General features: G+C 42.1%; 1 protein-coding gene across 3 annotated transcripts in view; it reads left to right on the top strand.

Annotated features, from left to right (window-relative positions):
- GPM6B (glycoprotein M6B) overlaps positions 1-19007 on the top strand; it is a 107378-nt gene that overhangs the window by 30424 nt on the left and 57947 nt on the right. Inside the window, exon 1 of one of the 3 annotated variants that reach the window (XM_071430517.1) lies at positions 12475-12590. The exons of the other annotated variants lie outside the window; for them this stretch is intronic. Within the exon in view, the coding sequence (XP_071286618.1) occupies positions 12488-12590 (103 nt within the window). The 5' untranslated portion in view covers positions 12475-12487. Of the gene's footprint in view, positions 1-12474; positions 12591-19007 lie in introns of those variants that run through there. 3 annotated transcript variants of the gene reach the window in all.

The following is a 19007-nucleotide window of genomic DNA, read 5'->3' on the forward strand; positions in this document are numbered from 1 at the left end:
CATTTTATGAGTATTCATTCACATGATCACTGCATAATGCTGAAACTAGGCAACCAGAGATGGATGATGGAAATGGCATCAGTCAAACCAAGATGATTTTCCATTTTCACCTTGAAATAACTAACATTTATTTTAAAGGGTTGATGAAATTTTTATCATTTCTCTATACATTAGCTAGTCAAAGTAATTGCTTTAGCTGTGGCCACCTTTGTTGAAGGATCAGGTCACTATTTTAAGAAGCCAGAATAAGTAGTATAGCCAGTGTTAGGTATTAAAAAACTATTTGTTTAAAAAAACTATTGTTTTTAAGCTAAGGTTTTTTTACATTTTCTGCCACTTGGAATAATCAGTGACTGTTGTGTTTCAATGAAACAGAAAAAGAAAACAGAAATAAACAGGATGCCTCCTACAGTGCTGATTGGTAGCTGGGAGCTTGTTCTCACTGCTCAATCACATAAAGGATCTACATCAAAGTTGCCAGTGCCATCAGTCTCTCATTAGGCACATTAGCTCCCTAATAGGGTGAGAAACCAGGGAGCCATGGTGCACCTCAGTCCTCTGTCTCACCATGGAACTGCCCAACTCTTCAGCTACTTCCATGTGTGAATTGTGTGATGTAACTGATTTTGTACGCACACAAAATATTTCAAATTATTTTATTCCTTGTTACTGGAATAAAAGGTGCGTGTGTTTTTGAAGTGTTTCCACAGACACTCATTGAAGTGTTTTCTGACATTCAGAAGAGCACTACTGAGTGTTTTGAATCATCGAGGTGGGGTTTTCACTTCTTGTGAAGGTGTGTCTAAAATATAGCTGTTGGGTTTTAGACAACTGTCATTGAAATTTGCCACGGTTATGTGGTTAAGGTTATTGAATTACAGGTTCAGAACTGGACTTTTCCTGAATGGAAAAATTGCTTTTAAGAAACTGATGACTGAACAGAACAAATATGTATGTTGAATAGTTACATTTATGGAGTGCAGCCAATACCAATGTGTGGAAAGAATTGCATAAGTCTTAGGAGATACTGGAAAGATCTGGTCACTAATGAACTATAAAAGATTTTCAGAAATTCCTGGTCTTTTTTAATATTTTTTATTGCTTTCTGTGACAACTTAAAGGACAGAGATGCCAAAAAATCTGTGGACAAAAGATGTTATACATTATCCAGAGCATTACGGTATCATTTCTTTAACTTCATAGTTAAACAAAGAAAAGTAACTTCTACAAAATTTCATTTTGAAGGATTAGCATATATGAGCATAAAACAGGAAAAAAAGAGCTTAGTTGTACTATTCTTGAGTCAATAAAAACCCTAGCATGATCGACCTTATTTTACTGACCTGATAAGAAATAATTGTTATGCTTTCAAAATACAGTTCCTTACAGCTAAACAACAAAATGCCAGAGGAATTACCCTTTTCTGTCATGTACCACCCACTAAAAGGTATCTGGGTAGCTGAAATTGGTGGAGAAAGCCTTTATTCCCAGGAACTCTTTGGATCAAAAAGGAAATTACAATGTTGCTGTTCCTAAAACCCTGTCAAATGCCTTGGAATGGGTCTTTGCTTCACTGTGGTAGTTCAAGTCATGATATTAGGCAGGGGTGAATTGTTGAGGCTAAGAGCTTCTCCTCCTCTATTCAGACCTTTGAAAATGTCTTAAATTGCCATTCACCTTTAGTGAATGCATTTCCCTTAAGTGCTAATCTCCTGTCAACTCTCTAATAGATACATGGCTGTTGGTGAAAGCATTTGTAAAACAAAATAAGGTGAATTAAATCTGGTCATCATGTCACCATGAGAAAACACACTGATATCTATCATCCCCTTGGTTCTCCCCAGCTCCTTGCAGTCCCTGTGCAATTCCAGCACACATTTGTGTTGCTCCTTCTGGAAAACCTCCAGGTGCTGACACTGGGGGCAGCTCTAGGTGACTTGTTCCGGTCCTTACACCTGAGCTGGGCATTTGTCTTTGTTTTTTTCTTTTATTCCTCTTCCCTCAATCACCACCTCCTCATAGTTTCCTAATAACCAGTCTAAATTTCTTTTTCTCATCACTTCAAGCCAACTGTACTGCTTGTCCTGAGGGAATAGGGAGGATCTTACACTCTCTCTGATCCTCTTTGCAGAAACCTTTCCAACATCAAAATCTTCTGCCATGCTTCTTTCTTTTCTTTATAGACTATCAATCTAGTGACTGAGGGAGGTCTATCAGAGTTTAAAAAGTAAAGATATCTGTGAGCTCACAGGTGTGTTCAGTAACCAATATGTAGCATAAGCAGTTGGGGAAAAGCATGTGTACACTTTCCTTCTGTTGACCACTCTTATCTTGATTTACATGGCCTTTATCTATGATGGTCAATTAGTGACCCACAATGCTCAATAACACATTACTCAACAGAGAAGAATGACTTAGAAAAGCTGGGAGCAGTAGTTTCTCACAGTTGCTTGTTTATTCTTGCCTGTCCAGTCCAAGCACTGCCTGTAGGTGGATTGGGAAGGTGGGCTTGCTTTGCAATGCTGGGGTTTGTGACTGTGCACCCAGCTCAGACCTGAGCAGCTCCTCATGCCTGGGTCAGTCTCCACAACACCTGCAATGAAATGCTTCTGCTGGAACCACACTGGGGGGTTTTAATCTGGCCTTGCTTGAAGCTGCTGTTGTCATTTTTATGGAGTGCAAAAGGCAAAGAGAGGTAAGCATCCCCATCCAGGATCCAGAAACAGTGCCAGAGAGCCTGGCCGAGTATTTCTGCTTTTATGGTTTCTTTAAAAAGTATATTAATGAGGTGGACAGTGCAGACTGCCTACAGAAGTTCTGGATGTTGTTGCCTGAAAATCTTCCTGCTCAGGAAATAAAAATGGCTTTTTAATGAAAGCTTCTTTTGGATTAAGCAAAAGCTTAATCCAATTCAGAGTGGAGTTTATGTTGGTGTGTATAAGCTCTGAAATATGTCTTGGCTTGAGCTGCATTTGTTAGTCCAGTGACAAATCATAACTCTTAAATTGAAAGAATCTTGTTTGGTGGTACAGATGTGGCCTCTTCTATGTTTTCTGCTTATTTTCATCAGCCAGTAGTTTTCTAAGGAGGCAGTGGGTATAAGGATGGGGCCTTTGTATATATAGGAGTTTGAGGTGATGATTAAACGGGGGAGAAAACAGAGGAAAAACAGCTGGCCTCTATTAGTTTCTCCTACCAGAAAAGGGATTTGACATCAGTAGATGAGGCTTTATTGTGAACTGCAAGAGGATGTAGGGATGACAGCTTAACCCCAGCCTCTAAGTGAAGATTCAGTGGGATTTTTGTTTGCTGAATGCCCCAGCACTTTACATGATGCCCAGGAAATACTGTCATATTATTTACTGGTTTTTCACTTGGGCTCTTCTGAGTATAATAATGAACTTCAGAGTGAAGAGAAGAGTTAAAACAAAACTGAATAATACATTAGGAGATTCTGAAGGCTGCCAGTGATGAAGCTTGCTTTGATGCCTTGTTCAAACACTGGTCAAGACATAATTGAAACCCTGATCCTGTCTCCAGTCCCTTTTCTCCTTGGTGTGGGTGGACCCACACACCTGCCTCTGTGGCTGTAAGGCTGCTCAGTTGGGTTTGTGGTGGCCTCTACTGGTGTTCCTCTGCAAGGGAAAAAAGTCACAAGCCCAGCTGTTCTAGTTTGCTCCTTTGAAAACATAATAGCCCAGAAAATCTCTCCTTGTTAAGTGAAGTTATGGAGAGGGAAGATGAGAAAAGCTCTTCTAGTGCATCTGCTGTTGTGCCCCTTTGAATCAAGACCTGTCACCAAGAGCGCAGCTCTCAAAGCTGAGTGTTCTTCTGCTGACCATCACGGGTTTGTTGCCTCCAAGAGCAGATGTGGCCTGAGAGAAACTCCTCTTGGGCATTGAGCAGCTCCTGCCAGCTTTGGTGCTGGAGTGCAGCTGCAGGCCAGCTGGGGTCAGGCAGCTGGGGGAGTCGGGGTGCTCTGCCCTGTGTGCTCCTCAGCCTTCCTTGCTTTGGACCACGAGTATCTGCACTCAGGCTTAACCTGTTCCTGCCCCTCCAGAATAATTCCATCCCACAGGTCATTAAAGCTACTTAGAAGCCTTCCAGCTGTCGTGGATGAAATAAAATTAATAAATCAAGAGAGGCCTTGAGCATGTGTCAGTGAGAGGATGCTTTGAATTGATGTGAGTACAGGGCTCTTCCCTGCTCCTGCTAGGCCAGAGAAGGCATGGCAGTGGGTTTGCACACCAAGGGAAGCATGGTGGGAGAACCTGGAGCCAGGGCAAGAAACATCACTGAGAGGAGTTGTCCAGGTTGTGTCTCCATCCTTCTCAGCTGAAGAGCAAGGCATTGATGTGAGCAGCAAAAGGCCTTCTTGCTTCAGGTTTAAATGACTCTTCACATGCTCATGAGCATCACACCAGGACTCTTGGTGACCTTTTGCCTGTAAATTGTCAGTGAGGGAGAGGGGATCTATGGGTGGTTTGTCCATCAGGTGTGTTTAGTTTTTTCTAGGAACTAGAAAAGTTTCCAAGCTCTGGGATGTTCTGGTCCCTCCTGGCAGTTGTAGTCCAGGGAAGGTGTAGGCTCCTTTCTTGTTTGTTTGGGTTTTTTCCCCTTGGATGCCCAAAAGTTGACTCTTGAGCTGTTAGAGCAGGGGGTCAAAGCTTCTCAAATCTGTCTGTGAACTGAGCTGCTATGCTTATCTAGCTCATGAGGATGGCAGTCTGGTGCAGAAAGTCAGGCTGTTGGAAAGCTGTGACCCAAAAGCACATGGTTTGGTTTTGAATATTGTGCTTTGAGTTTATCAATTTTGCCTCTTGGTCAATAGTTAAAGGTTACACATTTAGGCTTTTTATCAGAAATAAAATCCAGGCTAGAAAATTTGGGTTTGTATTTTGTTTTAAGCAACTTATAGCTCATGTTTAATGGTTGAAAAGCTGAAGCCCTGTTAAAAGCACTGAATATCATGAAACTTGAAATAAAATCATGAGATGGCAGTGTTGCTTCTAGCAGCTGATCTCTTTGGCAGTGCTTCATTTTCTAGGTCTCTGTGCAAATGCTTTTTGCTTGCTAAAAGCCTTGTATTGACAAATTACAGCCAAGGCTAAATGCATGATTATTTCCACTATCTAACCTGTTTATCACTTTTGTGTTGCTTCTGGATTTGTCAGTTGAATTTCTCACAGGCACAAATTGGTGCACTTGTTTTCCTGGCAACGCATAGATTTTTAATATGGTTAAATGTATTTAAATTAATCTGACATCTGGGGATGTGGGTAGTGAGAACAGGTTTCCATGTTACCAGCTAACTTTAGCCTTGTAGCTGAGGAGACTCTCTCTGTAACTATGTGGGGTGGCAGGAGGGAGCTCTGGCAGTGCTAGCTGTCAAGAGTGCCTGAAGGGACTGGCCTCTTGACTGATGTGCTTCAATTTAATCCAACCCATTTCGACCACAAGGGCATTGTTGGCCTAAGAGCAACCAGGGAGCTTTCCCGTTCAAGTGATCCTTAAACTCCTTCTGGCTGCTTCAGTCCTTAGCTTTTAGCCTGAGTCTATTTAGGCATGCTTTGAAGGAGGGCATTGCCAGTGGGTGTGAGGGTACCCTTGATCTGGCAGGCAGTGCTTTAAGTGTTTGAGATTTAAATGGTAAGACCCTGCCTCCTTGGGCTCGCCAGGTACGTCAAGACTCAGCTAACATTTGCCACCAGAAGAGGTTTCTGTGAAGTCAGTGTCACATGCTGCTTGCTTACCGTGCTCTGCTGGCACTGGAATAACACTGCAGTGCTTCCATATTGAGCTTGGAAAAGGTCTCAGCTTACTTATGCAGCCCTTTAAACAGGATCCAGTCCTTAGCAAGATCCTTCTCTGTGCATCAAAGAGTAGCTATGCCCTTTAGGCACTTGGGAGTTTCTTCCCCGGGTCTTTTCTTCTTGCCCCAAAGCTTTCCTGCAGTTTTTATCCTCAAAGGGTGACGGTTTTTTTCCTTTCAGCTGAAATAATGGCTGCTCTTGCTGCACTTGAATAACATTGATGTCCTTTGAGCAGGGGGAGGCAGAATCATTTCCTGGCTAGACAGCAAACCAAACTGGCACAGGGATAAGCTTTTAAACAGCTTGCATGCTGTGTGGGCAGCCTTCTCCAGGGAATTCAAGGATGGGAACTTCAATATATGGAATCTTTGCGTGTAAATCAACACAAATATGCCCTAGAAAAGAAGAATTGGCTGTGGCTGAGCACGGTGGTTGCAGCTGCTTCAGAGCTACGGCAAACTCAGGTGGCTGAGCTTGGCTGGGTGATACTCTGGTGGTGGCCTCTTGGTCCTTTGCAGTGCTGTGAGACTTTGGAAGCAATGAAACGTGGCCTAACAGTGTGAACTCAGGAGGAGCAAGTGCAAAATGGAGAGTTGAAAGAGAGCAATGAAATGTAAAAATATTCCTTCCTGGAAAGGGCCTTCATGTATATCATTTAGAAAGCAAAAGAGATGTGCCTGCGTTCTTCTGCCAGGATCCCCAGTGCACGTTGGCTTGGCCTCAGTATTTTTAATAGAATTCAACCTCAAGTGCTTCCAAATGAGCAAACAGGAGTTGAATTAACTTAAAGGACTCTTCTCTCTTTGAAAGACAGAGATAACAAAAGAAAAATTCATTATAGATATGAATGAATTGCAGATACTTGCCAGTGTCTTGTTTTGGGGCTTTTTTGTGTCACTGAGACTTGAGTGCAGCTGTTCAAGGTCTGTAAGAGCTGTCATGGTGAGGGTTAATTTTGGAAGGCTGTAATTTACAGGTAAGAAAAGATTCAGGATTTCAGAGAAAATTTCGGCGACGTTCCAAGTACCCACTAACAGCTTTAATACAGCAATTCCAACCCTTGGGGAGTATAAGGGAAAAGAGATGCAAAAAATGGCCAGATTTACTTTCTAACATCTGCTTTTGTCACTGAGTCAGAATACCAGGTTGTTGCTCTGACACAGCTGGGCATCATTACTTATGTTTTAAGCAACATGAAATTCCTCTTCCCGTGTTCCCACAAACATCATGCTATAGATATTTTTTCTGTATATACATATGGACATGTTTATTTCCTAGGGGATGGATGGACTCTCATAGTGCTTATTTTCCCATGCTGTTATTTCAAGACTAGTTGATGGTTGCAAAAGATAATTCCCCAAAGAGGAAGATACCAGATCTAGCTTCTTTCAAAGCTTGTCTTGGGCCCAATGCTCATTAGTTAAAGGGGAGGTTTCTTGCCTGTGTACTGTGGGGTTTAGAAACCTGAAGGGGACAGCAGAATATTTTGTTGTTCTATATAGAAGAAAATAATTTTGTCCTCCAAGTTGCTCCACCTAATTTTTTCAGTTAGGTGTTTGCATCAGGCTGTGTGGATACAATCTGTACTGTAGGCTGGATATAATCTCCATGAAAACTTTGAGTTGTCTTACACAGAGTACCTTCAATGACAGGTTTGTTAAAACTTTGTCACCTTGTTCTCAGAAATGTCAAGTGAGGAGTTTCATCTTGATTTTCTTAAGTGGATTAGCCCTGGCATAGCTGCAATGCTACTCAGTCTTCAAGGTGCCTTCAAGGTTGCAGTATCATAATGGCTTTGGCAATATTGCTCTCAAAATGCGCCTGTTAGCAATTTTCAGCATTACTGATAAGCAAAATGAAGTGAATTCATGTAGAAAAACTTTGCAGGTAGTTTAATCTATCACATTAGATAACTAGCTGATATGTATCTTTTTGTGCTTTAAGTGCTGTGGAATTCTGTTTTTTTTAGCTAATGTTCTGTTTCAGAAACTGTTGCAGCTGGTTTACAGTCAATGTATTCAGTTAGCTTTGGAACCAAAATTCTAGTTCAAGGTTTAAGGAGCCAAGACACAGCAATATTAAAGTGGGATCCTCTAATGACTTCAGGTATTTATGAGCAAACTGGGGAAGGGAGGGTGTGAAATTCTGTGCTAAGGACAAATGACTGGGAGCCTGACTTGGGTTCACCTCATGGGTTTGTGTTGTGTTGAACTTGAGTGTCAGTGCCCTCAAAGCTGAGGATGGATAACACTCGTTTCACTGGTGAAAAGAGCTTTGAATGGATGTTGTTTTGATGTGCAGTTTCCACAAGCAGATCAGTACAATGTCTGTCAGGCTGTTTCAGGTAACAGTTGACAGTGTTGCAGAGTGTAGATTAAACAAGGTTTACGCCTGACTTTGAAAATTGTTAAAATTGTTAAAATTGCTGCTGTTTTTATGCAGATGTTGGCTGTTGCAGATGTTGTTGTTGTTTGGGATTATAGCATTATGACTCAGAGGTGCCATCCTATCTCCTCCAGTGCTGTTTATCCATCTGTGCTGACAGTTTTCTCCTGACTCTGTGCAGGGAGAAAGTGAAAGAGACAAATCTAGATCTGATGATTGGCTGTATAATTCTCATACTTCAAAGGCTATTGCTTGTTCTTGTCACCTTCTGCACTATTTATGTTGTATGTAAATCATCTGATCCATGTTGTGCTCCTAATAATTCTCAAGCTGTTTGCCCGAGTTACTCATCACTGTCTTTGCTGCTATGGAAACAAATTGTTCCCAGTTTCCTAGGAAGAATATTTACTTTTTCTGTGATTCGGTTACGATGCATCAAAAATTGAGAGTCCAGGCATTGTTATTTATAACCAGGTGCTTTTGGAAGAGTTCTTGGATGATGGGTGACACTGCCTAACATTTGGTGTTTGTTCTGTTTGGAAAATCAAGTGAAAGAGGCGGGGGAAGGGTATTCAATCATATTTGCTGCATTCTGTTAAGGGGAAGCACTGCCCAAAAGTCTTGCAGCAACACGTCATTTTAGAAAATGAATGACTGCCATTGTCTTTTGCTTGTCCTTTGTACCTTCATGACAGTATGACTAGTGTGTTCCCATTGACTTTCTCTATGCCAGCATTGGGCAGCCACTACTTATTTCACAGAATCACAGAATATTCTGAGTTGGAAGAGACCCACAAGGAGCATTGAGTCCAGCTCTTAAGTGAATAGCCCAACAGGTAGCAAATCCACATCCCTGGCATTAATAGCACCATTTTCTCACCAATGAGTTCTTTGCCTCATTGTGAACAGGAAGTGATGAATGCAAAAACCAATCTTTTCCTAATTGTGGCATCCTGTGCATGCACTAGTGGGATTTATGGTGGCACAAAGCCAACTTTTGCCTGCTCTTAGTGAACTTGCTGCTGGATTGTTACTTAGTATGTTCCCGAAAGCACTAAAGTCATTAAATTGTTTATCCTTTTTTAGGTATGTGAACAATGCAATTTTTTATGCATGCAAACATTTTTTATGCATAGTGAAGGGTCTGGAGGAAAAGCTGTATGAGGGATGGCTAAGGTCACTTGGTCTGATCAGCCTGGAGAAGAGGAGCTTCAGGGAAGTCTACATCTTCCTCACAGGGGGGAAGCAGAGGGCACCAATCTCTTCTCTCTGGTGACCAGTGACAGGATCCAAGGGAATGACACGAAGCTGTGTCAGGGGAGGTTTAGGTTGTACATTAGAAAAATGTTTTCCATTCAGAGAGTGGCTGAGCACTGGAATGGGCTCCCCCAGAAAGTGGTCACAACACCAAGCCTGACAGAGCACACAAATTGCTTGGACAGTGCTCTCAGGCATCAAATCATGATCTTGTGGTGTGATTCTTGGGGCTGTCTTGTGCAGGGCAAAGAGCTGGACTGCGATGATCCATGTAGATCCCTTCTAACTTAGAATATTCTGTGAAACACGTATTCTGATATGAGCTGAATTGCTACTCAGACAATTCTGTTGATTTTCATTGTGCTTTTTTTAATTTGCACAGACTTTCTGGTTCTTCATAATGGTGCCATGTGTATATGGAAAGTCTGGAAAGGTGATATTTAACTAAATATCCCTTTCCTAAAGGCCATGACCTCAAACTTCTAAAATCTCAGATTTTGATAAAATGTGCCCTGGTTTCACTATTGCTTTGTCCTTTTAGTCAAGGGATATTCCCTCCCATCCATTTGGTTTGGGTTTTTTGTTTTTTTTTTTTTTTGTGTGTTCAGCTCCATTTATCTGTATAGCAGAGGATTCAGTCTACGATGACAGCAGTCTGCTTTCTTCGCCTCGCTCAGCAGGTGCCTTCACCCTAATTGAGCATTGTAGGTGCTAATGCTGTAAAATCTTTGCTGATTGTGACAGCTGACAGCATATGGCTGCTTCTCAGCAGAACAAGAATGCCCTCACACTGCAGAGCTGCAGGGTGGGCAGATTGGTTGCATTTTTGCATTTCACCAGCTGGAGCAAACTTGCATCAAAATGGCTGTGGATTCCCCTTCTTGGTACCTTCAGTAAATTTTCATCCTGCTGTTACTGAGTATCTGTGTTCTGGGCTTTACCTGTCAGCAAAACTGTAGGAGTGTTTGATTTCAGATTTGGTGGGACTCACTGCTAACAAACTGAAGAAAAGGGAGAGGGAACAGAGGAATTGAGGATCATTTTGATTCACTGGGCTCACAAATCAGGTCCTTGAGTGACAACTGAAATAGACAGAGAATGAACTGCATCACTCCCACTCTGTCTTTCCCTTTCAGTACTTTGGACCTTTGAGGGTACATTGTTTTAAGCATATCTAAATTATTTGCTCAATTTTTCATCCTTAAATTTGGCAGGAAATGCTTCAGAAAGAAGCTGCCTTTTTTTTTCTTTTTTGGAATTGATGGTTTTAATGTAAAAAAAAGGAGATTTCTAATGAAAAAAGAAAAATTGCAAGCAAATCATTAAATTACAGACTAGCTAGTGATCTGTGCCTGTCTCATACCATCCTGAAGGTAAACCTTGATATTGGACATGGAAATGAAGATTAACTCTTTGCAGTCTTCATGATTTACAGCCAATGAAACTTGACAATGGAACAGGAGAAGAGAAAGCTATCAGAAACACCCTTTTGTCTCCCAGTATCAGCCAGGGAGAGTGACCAGTGCCCTGCCAGGAAGATTTGGCTGTGTGGCGTGTGCTGCCATCCTGTTTTGAGGCAGATCAGGTGCTGGGCTCAGCAGACGCTGCAGAGCGCGAAGGGTTGGGGGCGAGTGGGTGAAACACCGACTGACTTGTGTTGGCAGATGGGAATTGAGGGATTCATTAGTCATGCTGTAGTCTCTTGTTTTGCAGTTTGTCATGATGAAATGAGAAAAAAGAGTTGCCTTTCAATAGCTGCAGAGGGCTTTTAAATACTGCAGGTTGGAGGCTGCTGTGATTGAACAATGTTTTCTTCTACAGCGTTTGATCATTGAGACAGTTGTCTTGCAGATCAGAGGAGACATACATGATGGGATTAGCATTACCAGCTCCTCTTGATTGCAGAAAGTGCTGGATCTTATTTGGGAATAAGCAGAAAATGGTCCAAAGAGACTCTATTCTAAATGCTTTTTCTGTAAGTAAGACCACCTCTTTCAGCTGCTGCATAATCATGCACTACTGCGGTTCTCATCTGGCTGCTTTAAGGTCTGTTCCAGTAAAAACCAGTCAAATGGAAGATAAGCGATTTATTTTTATCCAAAACATCTTACTAAACGGTACCTATTTGATACCCAAATGTGTATTCTACATCTGTCTATGATTGTTCTCTCCCCAGGAGGCTGTAATGTGCTTATTTATGAGACACTTTGCCTTGCTGTTCTACAGTGATTCACTTTTTTGTGTGGAAATTGGGTCTAGACCTGTGCTGTCTGTCAGAGAAGTATAGGATATGAGATATGTTGTCCTGGTCACATCATTTTAATTTTAGATCATAGGAGGGAGGAGGAAGACAAGCAAGTCTTTCCAACCACCTACATCTTCAGGGTTGAAGTCACAAGTGTCTAAAAGGGTGTTAGAAGAAATGATTAGCTATGAAATCATCCATGTAGGTTAATAGACGGGTAAATATACAATGAAGTGAAAAATGCCATAGAATTAATAGCTGAAGAGACATGAGCATTTGTAACCTCGCTAATGTCTGTGGCAAAATGAAGTACTCCGGAATAAATTAGAATAACAATGAGAGGAGTAAGCTTATGAAAAGTTTGAAGTATATTCTATCAGAATTGGGCAGCATTTCTCAACCAGTCGCATCTCAGAGGTACACTTCTGCCTGAGAAAACACAGTCAAGCCTTGTGAAACAATCCATCCAAGAGGAAACCAAATTAGGTTTGGGCCATTTTGCAGTGCTTGCTTGGTACAGAAAAATGCAAAATTCCTCCACAAAGTGAGATCAGTTTAAAGGGACTTAATGTTGGCAGACCCTGGGTGAGAGACTTCAAAGCTCGGTTTCACCCCTTCTCTTACTGAAGTATAAGTGAATAGAAGGGTTTTAAATAAGTGTTCCTCAGTGTAGTAAATGCAGTTTCACAGAAGTCTTTCACCAAATCTTCCTCTTAAGACATTAAATGCTGTGCTTTCCCCATGCTCTCTTCTGTCCTTGTTGCTCTGCAAGCACTGGAAATTTTTCATGTTAGCTATTAGCAACTACTCTTTGGGTTGTGGTGCTTGTCACAAATACCCTTTTAGCTCTTACAGGAAGGGACATAACCTGCCCTGTTTTGACAATTCAGGTATGTATGATATTTGGAGAGGATCCCAACCTTGGACATTTTTCTTGAATTAAGGGAACTGGTAATTTTTTTTCCATTTCCTTGTTAGCTGCGAGTATCCAGTACAAGAAACTGATTGCTGAGCTTTCCAGGAATGGTGCCTTTGGGGTGCTTAAATGCAAACCAAGAGGCCTCATTTGCTTATCTCTTAAGGGGCTGCTTCTGCACAAACATGACCAGGGTCCTTTAAATGCTGAGGAGAATTAACCTGACAAAAACTGAAGCCCCCATCTTTGAATAGCTTCTGGATATATGTGCAGTGCGGGAGCAGCTTTTTTACACGTGTGTGGGGGGGAAGAATTGAAGCATTCGGTATATCCAAAATGTTCTAACCATACTGTCAGTGTTGCTTAGCAGCAGAGGGTTTAAAATAGCGGTATTACTCAACAGTGTGAGCCACATTTGCACATGGTAATGTTCTGTGTCCTGTATTGACTTGCTGCATTATAAAAGTGCTAAGTTAATGTAAGGAAAGTGAAGATAGCTCACCTCCTCCTCTCCTAACTTGAGGAACAAATGGCTGAACAGTGACATGTCTTCCTTATGGTTTTAACAACCAGACATCCAGCACAAGGATGCCAAGGTGTTTTGGTCTTCAGGTGTGTGCATGCAGATGTCATTTGTGTGCAAAGGCCTCTCACACCCTGCTTGCCTCTGAGCAGGTGCAGCTCTTGACCCAGCACCTTGTGCTGGTGCCAGCTCGGGCTGTGTGGTTGGTGCAGCATCAGCTGGCTTGAGGGGCCTGGCAAGGAACAGCAAGGACAACAGCAGGTGTGAAGAGCACTCAGTGGTCTCCCAGCCTAATTTCTCAGTCCCTGTTAGTGCACATTCCCACCACTCATCTGCTACCTGGGTGGTTTGGTCTTCTGAAGTGATGCTGAGAGTACCTGAGGCGGCGGTGTCACTCACCCACTGTCTGTGGGAGTCCCAGCCTCCGCTGGAATAAGTCAGAGGACTTGCAGGACTGCAGCTGTACTCACTGTCATCTCCAGAAGATGGAATACTGTAGTGATGAAGGCAGTAGCTCATGGTGGCATAAGTAAAAAGTCTGACTCAGGTATCAAGGAGTTCAAGAGTTTTGGCCTCTACAGGATTAAACTAAGGGTGAATGGTGGTTAAGTTGTATGGTAGCTACTGAAAAATACTATAGATTAATATTATAATTTTATCTAAAAATATAGATTACTATAAATAATATTATATAAAGATAAACAGCTTAGTGTAGTACTTGTTTTACCTGCTTTGAAGATTTTCAACTAATGCTTTAGAGCCACACCAATACTCCCTTAGCCTTGCTAATGATTTTCTTAACAAACGTGGCTACATATTATTGTGTCAAAATAGGGCCGTATTTTACAGCCCTGAAGTGAATTAAAATAGCAACTGGATCTGTCTTTAGCGTTTTGTATGCTGTACCATGGAAATAAAATGTTCACCAGATGCAGATATTTAAATGTTGACCTTAAAATAAGGCAAATATGTTTCTTAAGCGGATCTCTCTGGTTTTTTTCAGTATTTAAAACCATGGCCTATTTCTTCAGTGAAGACTCATAAACAACCCATCTTAAATGGCACAGTTAGAACATCATTTAAATTTACAGCTATTTTATTTATGCTTTGCCTGAAGTGTGGAACATGTTATGACAGGCTTTCTCTCACACACATGATATGAACAGTGGAGGAGTATGGCCATTAAGTGTTAATCTAAGACTGGGAGTTGTGCATGTAAAATACTTCATTCAGCCACTTGCAGTTTACAGGGCAATGTTTCAAAAACAAATGTGGTAGCGCTTGTGACAAATAGCACAGTAGAAATTATGATGATTCATGTCCATTTAAACTGCTGGTTTAAAGTTTCTGAGGAAGAGAGCTGAGCTCAGTCAACTGTTTTGGGTTGGGGGTAACAATGGATTTAATATTTCCATGACTTACCTGCCATTGCTTTACCACTGTAGAGACTAAAGACACAAGAGACAAGGACAGTGAAAAATTGGAGTTTTTTCCAATTGCTTGGAAAGATGATGATTTTCAGTTGTTAAAAGAAAACAAAACAGACATCCCATCTTAATCAGAAAAAGATGTGCCGCAGGCTGATGCATTTTTTTCCCTGGAATGGTTATGAAAGATATGAAGGTCATATGAGACACCTCAAATTTCACTGCACACATGCTTTGTACTTCAGAAAGCAGCGAGTCTCTGGAGATGTCAGTTGCTAAGAAAAATATCCTTGTGTTTCCAATCAGGCAAGCGAGGCTTGTAAAACCATCTCTGCAACCTCCTGTAGCTTTGTTTCAAAGTTCCTCCCAGTGGAGGTGCATTCACAGGAACCCAACTTGCAAATTCTTCAGGTGCACAGGAGATGGTGCAAATATTTCTGCACTACTGGCTTTCCACACTGGGGCCATATGTTACCCAGCTGATGTCACATGCAGACTGAGGATGTCGCTGTCCTTTGCTGCCTGGTTTGCCTCTGAGCTGGCAAAGCCATTTAGAGGGTGTGATTCAAGGGTAGTGCTTAAGGATACACTACAAAGAGGAGAGAGCTTTTTCAGCTGGGATCCCTGTCAGTGAATTGCTCTGAGCAGATTCTTGGCTGGAGGAGAGGAAAACTGGGGGATTGGAAAGTGCTCAGTACAGCTCAGTGGTGCATAGGTATTATTTACTTCTGGTTAGTCCCTGAACAAATGATTTCTCTATATACTGTACAGGTACATACATGTGTGCTATGACCAGGTTTGAAATGTTTATCCTGTATTTCAGAAGTAACTTGTTCTTGTGATTTCTAGTAACAGTGCTTACCTGTGACTTTTTTTCTGGATGGTTTCCAATGAACAAAAAATGTATTTATTTGGAGGAAAGCAGATGAATGCAAATTAGCTGTCCATATACACAATATTGTGCTTTATATGGCTGGCTGCCCTTACTGACACACAGAGATGAGCAGGATTTATTTTGTATGTTGTAGATCAAAATCTTGCTAGAGCTTGAAGTTTTTCACAGGTTTGTAAAATGAGCTTCTAGTAGCCTTACAGGAATCACCTGGGCTTCAGCAGGGCTTGGGTTTGGCCCTTTGGCAGCATTATTTCTGTGTATGTGCTCAATACAAGCGTTGTCTCAAGGCTTGTGTGTTGCCTTAGTTTGCCAGTTTGTTTTCTCAGAGACCTGGTGACTCCATGCAGGAGGAGGGATGGGATTCCATTTCTTTCTACCACCTTCCTTAACTTGGTTGGTTTCCTTGTTCCTTTTTTGTGTCTGTGTGTGCTCAGGATCATGAATGTAAACCTCAAGCCTTTTGCTATGTAAAGGAGGAAGAAAACTCCACGTTCAAGCTGCTGCTGGCACAAGCCCAGGTTTGCCATGAGTGTCTCACATTAGGCTCTGAGGCCCGGCCAAGCTGAGAGATACATTTCCGGGTTCCCTTTGGCTTTAGAAAGTAGTTTCACATCTGGAGACAATGCTTCCATGAAATGCTTATTCCCTTTGGGCAGAGGCAGATGTGGGCCCTGCACACAGGCCACGTCCCCACACCCGGATGTTTGTGATGCTCTGCTCAGCTGCTGTCTGAGCTCCGGGCGCCCGCGGGGGTGGCGGTGGCAGAGCTGGGGGAGCAGCACCCTCCTGCTTACACGTGGGGTGATGGGTGCTTCAGGGCAGCCAGGTGAGCCTCTTCTTAGTGGGACCCAGGAAGGAACCTTTGCCTGCATCTTCTACCCCCAGGCATACCCAGGTGGATTTTTCCGGGCAGCCAGATAAGTGTTGTAGAGAATGGGGTGGTATTTCTCTTTGTGATCAAGTGTTGCAGAAGCTACTGCTGAAGTGTATGCTCATGCCTGACCTTAGTGACCAGGTTCTGTTCTTGTGCTTTTGCACCTTGCCAATTCAGGATCTAAATAATGAAAAACAGAGCTCAGCTGCATCGGTATGACTTCGCTTCCCTGAAGTTTGTTGCTTTCCCATGTTTCCCAGTTGCACTCTCTTTGCCAGATGTGCAGGTAGTCATCAGCTGTGGGGAGCTCTTACACGTCATCTCCTGTTCTGGGACGAGTTAGCCTTTTGCTGTTCCTCACTTTCCTTCTTGCTTTAAAGAGAGTTTGTCTTAATTTTTTCCCCACAGCCAAATGAACGATGTGGTTGCATGTTTTTGTTTAAACCTTGGTCTTTGCTTCTAAACATGGATTGGCTTTACTCTGTTTTTCTACCCCGGAGCAGCAGTTGCGAGTAGCTGAAAAGGAATTGAGCTCTAAGTGTTATAAATGTTTCTTTAGTGTGTGCTGTTGACATGTAATTAAGGGGCAGGCCAGACCGTAGCAAGCCGTGATTTTGTGTTCTGTCTCTGGCTGCCTGGTAAAAGCTTATGTTTATAGCGTCTGTCTTGGTCTTAGTTGTTGAGGGAGAGTTTGAGATGTGCAGCTTCTTCTCCTCCAGGGTGAGGGTGCTCCTGACAGTACCTGTGTGCAAACTGGTATGGTTTAGTAGGAAAAGCTCGACCTGAGACAGAGGTGGGATCAGCACTTAACTGCTGGCTGAGGTGTGCTGTTCAGTGCCTTGTTTCTTAAGCCTGCATTTTTCTTTTGATGGGTAGAAGTCTCTAGAAATCAATCCAGGAGCTGGTACTTGCAGAACTAAAGCCAGCACAAAGTCCACTTAATATTGGGTAAATATTTTTGGGGTCTGTCTGCATATTTCCTGGTGGTCTTCCCTCTGCAATTTATATGTCTTGGAGCTGCCAGCACTCAGTGGTGTGTATGAGCTGCAGGATGGGGGGGTTTGCGATGCAGTCCTAGATATCTCCTCGCTGCTTCCTGCCTCCTCCAGCCTAACTCTGTTGCTGTGGCAACTCGGAGCACCTACAGGCATGGAGTTGTTGTTGCCTATCCTTGCCATCATGCTTCATAATCCTCATATTTCTATGCCTCTCCATTTATCACATGTTTTAGGACTTGGGGTTTCTTTTGACCAAGGCTAGAAACTGCTAAATTTTTAGGAAGGTGTTTGTCTAAGACAAGATGCCATAGATTACTTTTGGTCACGCTGTATTTTGTGTTGTGATTGTGTTTGATTAAAATTCCTCAGGCTTCTTTTCTGAGTAAAGCAAAGCACGTGGTCATGCAGTGTCCCAGTCACACGGTAACAAAGGACTCCATTGCAACATTTCATTAGAAGTCTGTGTATATCACAGTTCCTCCTATTTCCAATAAGAAACCCACAAACAACCCAAGGGAAAATCAAATGTGCTGTCCAGCTATCTGCAGCTGTCTGGAAAGTGTTTTTGCAATCCCCATCCTCTGTTTTGTTAAAAATTTCTTGTGCTCTTTTCAATTTTAAGACTTTTTTAGTTTTATCAACTATTAAAAAAAAAGAGAATTATACAGAATCTATTTTGCTGTCACTTCCTTTAATGTAATACTTTATCTTCCACTAATTAAGGTCTTTATCATGAGCAATTACTGTCATCTTATACAAACAATTGCCAAAAGGTTATCTTCCTCTAATAAGAGCACAGGAAATTGTGCTAAGGATTACAGGCTCTGTGGAGGTTTGCCAATAAATCTTCTACATAAAATATTTGTAGTGGTTGTAATTGCATAGTGTACTTCATGCTAGTGCAGAATCACATTCTTCCCTCAAGTTCATCATGCCTGAGTCTTAGGGTCTTTATGGTGCTTATGTGTTTAACATGCACTTGCTTTGCAGCCAGAAAGTAGATTTAAATTACAGAGGAAAGAAAATGGCAAATATTTTGCTTATCTCCATTACTGTGCTACAAACAGTAGTAACACAGATGCAGATACAGGCCAGTGGAGGGGATACTGTCATGCTTGAAGGGCTGTGGCAATCCCTGTTGCTGGGTATGCCTGAAGAGAAGTCAAGTCAGACTCATCAAAGCAGATTTGGTTTCATGGGGTCTGCAGTGAAATTGTGGTGTTTCACCCTTTATTTCAGATGAAACAAGTTCATGCAGCTGTTCTTGCATCTCTTTCCTTCTGACTTGGCTTGTAGTTAATAACAACACAAGCTAGAGAGAATGAAATCTGTGCATGTTCTCCTGTTCTACCACTGCACCTCTGACAATAATGTGTGTGTGCTGGAGAAAAATGTATGGAAACTGTAGAGGTCACTGTGAATACTTCAGCCATCCCCACTCCCCACTACTTGACTCATTCTTTGGCTGATTAGATTGTTCTAGTCAGGTGTCCTGCAAAATTAAACATAGGGTGTTAGAACCCAAACAAAACTCTTTTTTTTTTGTTTGTTTAATGGTCTTTTGACTAATGGAATGACTTCTTGATGATGACTTCTTGATGATTACAATAAAATGAGGTCTCTGGAACGGGATCGTTAGTTTGGTGTTGACCCCAAAAGGTGTGGTTCAGTCTC

The sequence above is a fragment of the Agelaius tricolor genome, unplaced genomic scaffold (genome assembly GCF_023055355.1).
Source record: "Agelaius tricolor isolate 1412-34295 unplaced genomic scaffold, bAgeTri1.0.p SCAF_7, whole genome shotgun sequence".
NCBI lineage: Eukaryota > Metazoa > Chordata > Aves > Passeriformes > Icteridae > Agelaius > Agelaius tricolor.